Genomic DNA, 12,500 nt, shown 5'->3' on the forward strand with positions numbered 1-12,500 from the left:
ATGTATCTATTCCCTATCTATCTATCTATCTATATATAATATATCTATATATATATATATATATATATATATATATATATTACACCCTACAGGCTTCTTTCAGTTTCCGTTTACCAAATCCACTCACAAGGCTTTGGTTGGCCTGAGGTTATTGTAGAAGACACTTGCTTAAGGTGCCATGCAGAGGGACTGAACCTGGAACCATGTGGTTGGGAAGCAAGCTTCTTACCACACAGCCACTCCTACGCCTTACTAATTACCAAACTATATCCACAAATAAATTTATTGATTTTTTTTTTTTTGTCATCTAAAGGATTCTGCATTGAAGGGAATTCTGAATAACAGCATCGGGAATTTCCAGTTTTAGATGAATGTGTGTGTGTGTCTGTGTGTGACTGAGATGTTACATTGGCACTCAGATCTAAGCACACTCCTCCTTATAGCAGAAACTACTGTCAGCTAATGAAGTTGATTACATGATCCCTGTTCTCTTCTCAGTCATTAGGCTCAGGCAAGGCTGTGTGGTAAGAAGTTTGCTTTGCAACCACATGGCTCTGGGTTCATGTCCACTGCATGGCACCTTGGGCAAGTGTCTTTTACTATTGCCCAGGCCAACCAAAGCCTTGTGAGTGGATTTGGTAAAATGAAACAGAAGCCCCCCCCCCCCCCCCCCCGCCAAATGTATATGTGAGTATATATCAGGCATGTGCCATCAGTAATTACCCAGGGTGCACAGTTGGTGACTTTTATGTAGGAAAACACAAAAAAAAAAAGTGAAACACAGGTGTGCGGGTGAGTTGAAGGTAGATTTACTTCTGCCTTTATAGCACTTAAAGAAAACAGTGTTGTAGGAGTATATGCAGCATGTGTACTACAGCAGCACTATGCATAGCTTAAATACTGAGATTGAAAAGCAGGGACGAATTATGCCTTCCTTATCTACAAAAAAATAAAATATTTTGCATTTTATGCATAGTAATCAGAGTAACCTTTATAATTAGGTGCATATTTTGCCATAAAAGGAAAATGTTACTATCGACGTATTTTATTTAAGGTAGGCATTGTCTACCTTGCCTACCTAGGCAGCACATCCCTGATATACTGGCGTCCGTGTTGGTGACACATAAAAGCACCAATCAATCGTGGCCATTTGCCAGCCTGCTCTGGCAGGTAAAAAACACCCACTACACTCACAGAGTGGTTGGCGTTAGGAAGGAAATCCAGCTGTAGAAACACTGCCAGGTCAGACTGGAGCCTGGTGCAGCATCCTGGCTTCCCAGACCCCAGTCGAACCGTCCAACCCATGCTAGCATGGAAAACGGACATTAGATAATGATGATGATGATAAACAAAGAATTTTAAAAATTAACTTATCATTAAGCTAGTGATGATGATTATATATATATATATATAAAGTGTATATATATATATATATATATATATATTATATATATATAATGTATGTATATATGCGACCTCATGTGTACCGTTGGCGATTTTTTTCCTCTGTCTTCCCTTCTCGGGATCTTTCCTTCTCCTATGTTTCCGACGAAGAGCTCCGCTCGAAACGTTAAACCCTCCTTCTTTCCTGAGCGTCCAATAATACTATATTTGTTCCACGTCCTCGTGCTTTCTTGTTTGGATTAACTTTATATATATATATGTATGTATGTATGTGTGTGTATATATATATATATATATATATCATCACTAGGTTCCATAGTCTGTTTTGACATGGTTTCTATGGCTGGATGTCCTTCCTAATGCGAACCACTTCACGGAGTGTACTAGGTGCTTTTACACAGCAACACAGGTGTATTTACCTGGCACTGGTACAGGTGCTTGTTATATGGCACCAGCACCCACGAACCCACATGATTAGGAATACTCAGCTGGAGAGGGATGCAAAGGAGAAGCCTGTATGCAAGGACAACCACATGTGTGTGTGTGTGCATGTATATGTATGTGTTTGTTAAATTCTTTTGGCAAGTGATTTCGATCTGAGGCAGTGTAGAGAAACTGGAATAATGGTTTTGGCTGAGTGACAGTTAAGAAATTTACAATAAATAATACACACACGGTTATATTACTTTCACTTCATTATTATTGTGTGGTAATAGTACATATGTTAGTTGGTACGTATATATATGTATGTATATATGCATATGTTTTATTTATTAATTTGTTATTATATATATATATATATATATATATATATCAAAGGTTTTCTATAGATGTGATCTTATATTTTTTATGTAGTTCCTTCATAATTAGTGATTTGTTATTATTATAGTCATTCATAATTCACCCTAAATTTGCAGTATATATATATATATATATATAGATCTATATGTGTATGTGTGTGTATATATATATATATAAAGTTAATCCAAACAAGAAAGCACAAAAAAACACAACGCGAGGACGTGGAACAAATATAGTATTATTGGACGCTCAGGAAAGAAGGAGGGTTTAACGTTACGAGCGGAGCTCTTCGTCGGAAACATAGGAGAAGGAAAGATCCAGAGAAGGGAAGACAGAGGAAAAAAAATCACCAACGGTACACATGCGGTCACATATATATCAGTGCTGATACCACTTAAAAACTGCCTGTGCTGGTGGGTGCTACATAAAAAGCACTTGTACTGGTACCATGTGAAAAGCATCTCTGCTGGTGCCATATAAAAAACACCCAGTACATTCTGTGAAATGGTTGGCATTTGTAAGGGCACAAAACAGACAACTAGGACCCAGTACAGCTCTCTGGCTTGCCAGTTCCTGTCAAACTGTCCGACTCATTCCAGCATGGAAAACAGACGTTAAATGATGATGATAATGATGATGATATAGTGTGTGTGTGTGTTTCTCTGTGTGTGTGTCTGTGTGAGAGAGAGAGAGAGAGAGAGAGCAAAGAATGTATGAGACATGTTCCTCTAATCCTTCTTGGAGGGACTTTTTGATTATGTGTCGCTTTCATGTGATATATATTGCTGTGAGATTATTTTCAGGCCCTTGGGCAATGGGGTTTTTGGTGAGATATATGGTCATGATAGATTAGTTAGTATGTGATTTGGGGGAAATTTGGTTGCTCTTTCTAGCATCTCAAGTGACAACATAGAGGCTTCCTCATTAATTTGTCTTAAATGTACAGTATTTTTTGGCTGGAAAATTGCCGAAATTTGAATAAACCACACATGTATATATGTATGTATATTTTTTTTTTGTGCTGGAAACTTGGAATAGAAAGCTTAATATTTAATGTTTAAACATGTTTTCCTTTACACTCACATACACGCACACTCACACACACAAATATGCCTATTTATCTATCCCACACTCTGTATACATACACATATGTATACATACATATATAATAACTGAATATTTGCCAGAACCTTCTCTTTCACCAGTCAATATGTGTGTGTATCATCATCAGCATCATCTTATATGTATATATATGTATATACATATATTTACACATGTGCATATATATATATATATATATATATATATATATATATTATATAAATGTGCACACATATACATACATACATCTATCTATATATATATATTTATATATAGAGATATATACACACACATATATAAACCACACACACACACACTACAAAAAAGCTATAATTTACAAGGTTTTAACAAAAATGGAAAGAGCAAAAGAAGTAAAATGAAAGAAAAGCAAAGAAATTAACACTAGCAATCAAAAGTATTGAGTTTCTATCGAATGAAGCATCTTTTAACCTGACACATAAAATAATAATTGAAACGGAAATGATGAAGTTAAGGCCAAACAAACTCCATTTTTAGCAAAATTTATCATGTTTTTACTTCTTCCATTGCAGGCCATTAATCATATGCATAAATGTCATTATATGCATCGGGATATCAAAGGACACAACATCCTAATGACAAGTGATGGTTCCATCAAACTGGTCGACTTTGGTAAGTGTTTCTTTGACAATCAAGCATGTAAGTCTTAAACAGAACAGACCTCCATCGTGTTTATTCGTTAAGCATTAAGCGTTATTCATGAGGGTGTGCGTTTTCTGATGCATAGACATCTCAAAAGTAAATAGACGCCATCGTTTTTTTTGAAAGATTTATTTCTAGAAACAGGTGTAGGCTGTGTGGTAAGGACCTTGTTTTCCAATCACATGGCTCTTGGCTCACTCCTACTGTGTGGCACCTTAGGCAAGTCTTTTCTACTATAGCTTTGGCCTTACCAAAGACTTGTGAGTGAATTTGATAGACAGAAACTGAAAGAAGACCTTCGTATGTATATATGTATGTGTGTGCATACCTGTGTATGTGTGTCTATGGTTGTCCCCCACCGCCACTCGATAACTGGTGTTGGTGTGTCTATGTCCCCTCATAACTTAGCAGTTCAGCAAAAGAGACCAATGGAATAAGTACCAGGCTTAAAAAAAAAGAAGTACAAGAGTTAGTTTACTTGACTAAAAATTCCTCAAGACGGTGGTGCAGCATGGCCACGGTGTAATGACTGAAACAAGCAGAAATATTAAAGATAAACAACAAAATAATACCCTTTGATTCATTTAGATAATTAATCTAGTAATTAGTAGACATGCCTTGTGTGGGTTTTTTAATGCTTTAACTCGTTTGAGCATCATTGTATATATATATATATGTATACATATATATATACACACACATATATATTTATACATATGTATACATATATACACATATATACATATATATATACACACACATATATATTTATACATATGTATACATATATACACATATATACATATATATATACACACACACATATATATATATATATAATATATATATATATATACACACACATATATATATATATATATATATATATATATATATATATATATATATGAGTCAAGCCGACACAGATAAAGTGGCATCATGAGAGGTGTCTATTTACTTTTGATATGTCAGGGTGTATTCTGTTTTAAATGCAGATGTGTGTATTTGAGATTCCTTCCTCCTGTTTGTGTGTTTTATTTTTTAACTGATGCAGATATGGCTGTAGGTCCATATCCAATTAGTATAATTAGTTCTAGAACTTTTTAAAATTTCTGGTCGAGCACTTTCAGGGTGTAAGTATGTCTACCGTGGTATGCTGTGTCTGCCTGATTGGATGAGTTGAGCTGTGTTGTGGTGATACATGTGTGTTTATTATCTGCATACATACATGTACACACATGTCTTTGTATGAGATGTGTGTGTGTGTGTATATATATATATATACATGTGTGTGTGTGTATATATATATATATATACATGTGTGTGTGTATATATACATTTATATATGAGTGTATGTACATATATATATATGAGTGTATGTACATATATATATGTGTGTGTGTGTATATATGTGTATATACATATGTATATATGTGTACATTTATATATGTATATATATATATATGTTTGTATATATATATGTGTATATGCATATGTATATGTGTACATATACATATGTTTGTATATATATATATGTGTATATGCATATGTATATGTGTACATATACATATGTTTGTATATATATGTGTATATATGTATACATATGTGTATATATATATTTATATATATGTGTATATATGTATACATATGTATATATATATTGATATATATGTATATATATGTATACATATGTATATATATATGCATATATATACATATACACATACATGTGTGTGTGTGTACATATATATGTTTGTGTATTATATGTGTGTGTGCATGTGTATATATATGTATATGTATATGTATCTATCTATCTAAATATATATATATGTGTGTGTGTGTATGTATATATAATATATAATATATATAAAATGATGTCTTCTTTTTTATTTTGATTTTCCTTTCTTTTTTTTATTCCTTTTATTTGCTGTTGCTTATTTTTCAAAATCTTTATTACGTTTTCTTACTGTTATGTCGACACATATTCCTACTGTTTGAAGATGAGAAATCGGTGAAATTAATTAAAAATAAAACCTTCCCTGAAGTTGCAGGGCTTATATACATACATATATATTTATTTATATATTATATTTAGTTTTTCTCTTCTTTTCCTGTATCCATAATCGCTTGCCAATATGGAATAAATCACTTGCATTATTGAATTCTGTATAGAATTCCCCATTCCACTGGTTAAGTATTTTAGTTACCAGATAACCAATTTCTGACCATGAGTCCAAAGCTTGCCACAATTATTAGTCTTGTCTTCATTGAGCAAGATGCACAATGTGTTTTTATATGGCAGTGTGTTAACCCTTTAGTGTTCGCATTATTCTGCCAAAATTAACTCTTTTTCATCCTCATTGTTTTGAACTAATCATGCATTATCTTGTAGCTATGAGATTTTAATGAGGTAGCTGTTAATTTTTCAAACGATATTGTAGGGTTGGTGTGAGAGACCAGATCTGGTCAGTTTGAACATAAAACAGGCAGAATACTTTTGGCCGGATATGGCCGGTTTAAATGCTAAAGGGTTAAATTGATCATATCCAGCCCAAATATTCTACCTTTTTTATGATTAAACTGGCCAGATCTTGCCTCTCACACCTACCCTACAATTTCATTCTAAAAGTAAATAAACACATCATGGAAATCTCAAAGTGACAAGATAATGCAGGATTAATTCAAAATAATGAATAAATGAGCTTTACATTGAACTGATTAATCTAAATGCTAATGGGTGGTAAACCTGATTAGATATTGGGTTCCTTTCAAGAGGTAATATGAAGCATCTGGTCATGTTCATGTGTGCAGCTGAGCCAGTTTTTGGTTTTTGGTTTTTGCCACAGTTATTGGTTTTGTCCTCGTTGAGTGAGACACATGACTTGTCTGTTTCTGTGTGTCAGAGTATCAAGCGTACAAGGTTATGTATTGAGTGATGGTGCCCCGTAGTGAGTTTGATTAGACACTGAGTAACAGGAGGTAATGCTTGAACACGTTATGCTCATGTTGTGTTTATGAGGTTGCTTAACCTGGAGGAACCTAAGCGTGACAAATTTCTTTCATAACTATGTGACTCTGGGATCAATTCCAATGATCAGCATCTTGTGGAAGTGTCTTCTACCATAGCCCCAGGCTGAGTAGTTCCTTTTGATTAGTTGATGGAAACTGTGTGGAAGCTCTTTGAATACCAACAGTCAACTGTGCTTAAATCCCTCACTCTGCCTTGCTTTATTCGTACTCACTTTCTTTCTCCCCAATGACCAAAATACTTCCCCACCCTCTCCCTTCCAAATTATATTTTTTTTAAATACCACTCCCCTGGCTAAATTCTGTAGGTAGAAGCTCTTTGAACTATGCCCAGCCTATTCTTATTCTAGTAGCTACACTCTCAGAGCATCCACCTTCACTGCTGACTTGGTCACCTAGATAATAAAAGCTATCAACTACTTCTCGGTATCTCCCCTCACATTTGATGGAGTCTATTTTTTGTACATTTCTAGTGTTTACTGTACCTGTGCATCTGCCACACACAAAGACTATTTTCCCCTGTTAACCTTCCTCTGATTTTGCTGCACTTCTTATGTGTTCATAGCCTGCATCAAGTACACCTTATGGACTTTCTACTTATGCCTTTTCCACATATCAAGCAGGGCCATGTACCTGAAGGGATTTGTGATGTGTCTACTTTCCAACTTACTAAGACTTTGGTTTTTTCTAAATTAACTCTAAAGCCTTTTGATTCCAGACCTTCCTTCCACCCCAGAAGTTTTTTCTCCAGTTCTGGTAAAAATTCAGCTTTAAGAACAAAATCATCAGCATAGAGGAGCTCCTAGTGGAAACCAGCTTAAATTCCTTTGTTATTGCCTAGAGGACTATGATAAACATATATATATATATATATATATATATATATATATATATATATAAAGATGATTTAAAAATATATATTTATAGATAGATAGATAGCTATAATACATATGTTTTTTTAAAGCATATAATTATAAAAATATAATTATAATTAGGGGCGCTGGAATGAGATATGGTCTTTTTTTATATGCTAGCCACTGATATAATCATTTTAATGATTATATCCTCAATTTACATATACATACATGTATATACACATACATATATGTTTGTGTATTTACACACACACACACACACATATATGACTCTATGGAAGAAGTAATGTGTATGTATGTAAATGTGTGTTATGTGTGTTATGTATGTGTGAGTATATGTGTTTGTATGTGCGTGTTTGCATGCATATAAGTATGTGTGTGTATGTATAATGTGTGTGAATGTGTGTAAATATCTTAATGCAACAGTGTAATGTTTATTTGAAAGTGAAAGTTGAATAAAAGGGGCGTGGCTGTCAGCACTCTGTGGGTGGTGCATGATGGGATAAATATATTGGAATTTCAAAGAAAAATACAAAGAAAATCTTTAAAAATGATAAAAACAACCATTCCTTCTAATTATTTCTACTTCAATAAACGTTTCTTCACTTTTTTGTTGAAAACTTGTCTTGTAATGAATAGAAGAGATAAGTATAAAACAAAAAAAGAAAGAAAAACTTGTGAAAAAGCAAAGTTACAAAAATATTTGAAAGAAAACAAAATTTTAAAATACAGACTAAAAATAGAAAATTTAATTGAGAAAAAAAAATAATTTCGTAAAACGAAGCGGATGAAAAATAAAAATTAAAATACTGAAAATCATTAAAACAAAAATTACGAAAAACAATAGGATTTAAAAATATAAAAAATTGAAAAAATTAGAAATTTATTATAAAATTGAGAATACTCCAGCACTCTTAGCATACATGTATACACACACACAAGCACACACACACACACATACTCCACTTCAAATTGTCTAGAGAAATATAGATTACAAATACTAATGTGACTATTTGAACTAATATTGGTAGTGCATTGTGACCTTGAGCAAGACACTATTTCACATTGTTCTAGTTCATTCACCTGGCAAAAATGAGTTGTTCCTGTATTTCAAAGGACTAACTTGTCTCATCCTGTGCCCTGCTGAATCTGTCTGAGAACTATGTTAAGGGTATGTCTGTCTGTAGAGTACTCAGCCACAAGCAGGCTGTTCCATCGATTAGGTTAACTGGAACATTCATTGTCATAACTGCCAGTTACATATATGTGTGTGTGTGTGTGTAGTGTATATATATATATATATATATACACCTATATATATATAGGCGCAGGAGTGGCTGTGTGGTAAGTAGCTTGTTTACCAACCACATGGTTCTGGGTTCAGTCCCACTGCGTGGCACCTTGGGCAAGTGTCTTCTACTATAGCCTCGGGCTGACCAAAGCCTTGTGAGTGGATTTGGTAGACAGAAACTGAAAGAAGCCCGTCATATATATGTATGTATGTATATATATATATATATATATATATATGTATATATATATTTATATATGCATGGGTGTGTCTGTGTTTGTCCCCCTAGCATTACTTCACAACCGATGCTGGTGTGTTTATGTCCCCGTTATTTAGCGGTTTGGCAAAAGAGACTGATAGAATAAGTACTGGGCTTACAAAAGAATAAGTCCTGGGGTCGATTTGCTCGACTAAAGGCGGTGCTCCAGCATGGCCGCAGTCAAATGGCTGAAACAAGTAAAAGAAAAGAGTAAAAGAGTGTGTATATATATATATATATATATATATATATGTTTATGCATACATAAATATATAAATAGATGAGTGTATTTTTCCCTTGTATGTATATATATATATATGTATGTATATATATATATATGTATATATATGTATGTATATGTATGTATATATATGTATGTATATATATGTATATATATATATGTATATATATATACTAAGCAATAAGGGGTTTAGCAACGAATTGCCTTGCCACGTACCGAATTTAGAAATAGCAGTCAAAGAGTTATAGCTATTTCTTCTAACTCTTTGACTGCTATTTCTAAATTCGGTGTGTGGTAGGGCGATTCGTTGCTGAGCCCTTTATTGCTTAGTATTACTTAAATTTTCCTCGAATGAGGCTTTTACATGCCGAAGACTACTTGGTGTAATTGATAATTATTCCAAATTAATTAATTTCACCCTTCATTATTGTAGTCAGTGCGGTGGGCACATGACAAACACCATCCGATCGTGGCCGTTCGCCAGCCTCATCTAGCACCTGTGTCGGTGGCACATAAAAACACCATCCGAAGACCCGCAAGACTATCAGTCAGGCCATAACCCATGGCCCCTACCTGGGACGTAGTCAGTCCACCTGTGCATACCTTCCTTCTTGTGACACTTGTGAAGACCTGTTGAGGCAAGTGAAAATCAAATCAAATCAAATCAAAACAAATCAAAATAGATGAACATCAATGGAATTTGTATCTTTGTGGTACCAGTGCCGGTGGCACGTGGCATATAAGAAAACCATCCGAACGTGGCCTAGTAGTACACCGCATCGACTGGCCTCCGTGCTGTGGGCACGTAACAAGCACCATCCGATCGTGGCCGTTTGCCAGCCTCATCTGGCACCTGTGTCGGTGGCACATAAAAACACCATCGAGCGTGGCCGTCTGCCAGCCTCGTCTGGCACCTGTGTCGGTGGCACATAAAAAACCATCCGAGCGTGGCCGTCTGCCAGCCTCGTCTGGACCTGTGTCGGTGGCACATAAAAAAACACCATCCGAGGTGGCCGTCTGCCAGCCTCGTCTGGCACCTGTGTCGGTGGCACATAAAAAACACCATCCGAGCGTGGCCGTTTGTCAGCCTCGTCTGGCACCTGTGTCGGTGGCACATAAAATCACCCACTACACTCTCGGAGTGGTTGGCGTTAGGAAGGGCTTCCAGCTGTAGAAACACTGCCAGATCTGACTGGACTGGTGCAGCTTTCGGGCTCCCCAGACCCCAGTTGAACCGTCCAACCCATGCTAGCATGGAAAGCGGACGTTAAATGATGATGATGATGATGATGATTGTGGCACTCCGTCGGTTATGATGGCGAGGGTACCAGTTGATCTGATCAACGGAACAGCCTGTTCGCGAAGTTAACGTGCAAGTAGTCGAGCACTCCACAGACAAGTGTACCCTTAACGTAGTTCTTGGGAAGATTCAGCGTGACACAATATGACGAGGCTGACCCTTTAAAGTATGGATACAACAGAAACAAGATGAGAGAGTGAGAGAAAGTTGTGGTGAAAGAGTACAGCAGGGATGAAATTCTGCTCAGCATGTTGGTCAGCACGCTAACAATTCTACCAGCTCAATAATAATAATAAAAGTTTCCATTTTTGGCCACAAGGGCAGTTGGGGGAAGAGATTAAGTTGATTACATCAACCTCAGTGTTTCACTGGTACTTAATTTATCGACTTTGAAAAGATGAAAGGTAATGTCGCCCTCGGCAGGATTTGAACTCAGAATGTAGTAGCAGGTGAAATACCACTAAGCATTTTTCCCAGCGTGCTAACAATTCTACCTGCTTGCCGCCCTAATAATAATAATAATAATAATAATAATAGTAATGGTTTCAAATTTTGGCACAAGGCCTGCAATTCTGGGAGAAAGGCTGTGTATTTTGTTATAATTGGTTAGCACACATATCATGAAAATAAGAGATGTGGTTCAATTCCCACATGTACTAATACCCGTTTTTAATGGTCTTCAATGTATATGCCTCAGTATTTGATGATTGTCTATGGTCAATAAAAACAGTGAAAACTTAATTATACTTACAAAAAAATTTTCATTTGTCACAGTTTCTTAACTTATGAAGAATATATATAATGTATATATATGTGTATCTATCTATACCTTATTATGTAACACACTCACCGGTAAAATTTCCCCTTTTTTTCTTATTTTTATTTTCCTAAAATTTTCATTGTGTCTTGCAACCTTTTCAGTAGTTTTGACTCAAAACTATTGAAAAGGTTGCAAGATGCAACGAAAATTTTAGGACAATAAAAATTTTTAAAAAGTGGAAATTTTACCGGTGAGTGTGTTACATAATAAGGCACAAAAAGAAAATGACTTTCCCCAGACACAATAGAATATGCTTCAACACACGAACTCATATAAAGAATCTTGCAAACCAGATCCAAAAGCGAAATATATATCTGTAATTTTTCTTTTATCTTTCAGGTGTTTCAGGCTTACTTGATCATTCTCTAGCAAACAGAAGGACTTCTGTAGGCACCCCCTATTGGATGGCACCAGAGGTAAGTGGTCTGTCACACTGGACAGCTCATGTATTAAGTCATTAACTTTATTTTATTTTCACATCTCATCTCACTTGCATCCCTTATGTTCTGGTGTTATTTAAAAACAAAATAAACTAAACAAAACCCTCTTTCCTGCTCTCCGCCAAGCTATGGGAACTTTAACTACAGCTAAAAGTAAATGCTTGAAGCAGATGTTATTTTCTAGAATGTAAAAAGCACTGGTGCTGGTGCCACAGAAAGCACTGGTGATGATAAAAAAACACCCATTACATTCTGTAAAG

At 35.2% G+C, this 12,500-nt stretch overlaps 1 protein-coding gene across 12 annotated transcripts in view; it reads left to right on the forward strand.

The window, feature by feature from the left end:
• LOC115222757 (myosin-IIIb-like) overlaps nt 1–12,500 on the forward strand; it is a 298,889-nt gene that overhangs the window by 160,303 nt on the left and 126,086 nt on the right. For all 12 annotated transcript variants that reach the window (XM_036512009.1, XM_036511999.1, XM_036512005.1 and 9 more), the window contains exons 5-6: nt 3,858–3,957; nt 12,140–12,216. In XM_036512009.1, coding sequence (XP_036367902.1) covers nt 3,858–3,957; nt 12,140–12,216 — 177 coding nt within the window. The remainder of the gene's footprint in view (nt 1–3,857; nt 3,958–12,139; nt 12,217–12,500) is intronic.

This window comes from Octopus sinensis, linkage group LG21 (assembly GCF_006345805.1).
Source record: "Octopus sinensis linkage group LG21, ASM634580v1, whole genome shotgun sequence".
Lineage (NCBI taxonomy): Eukaryota > Metazoa > Mollusca > Cephalopoda > Octopoda > Octopodidae > Octopus > Octopus sinensis.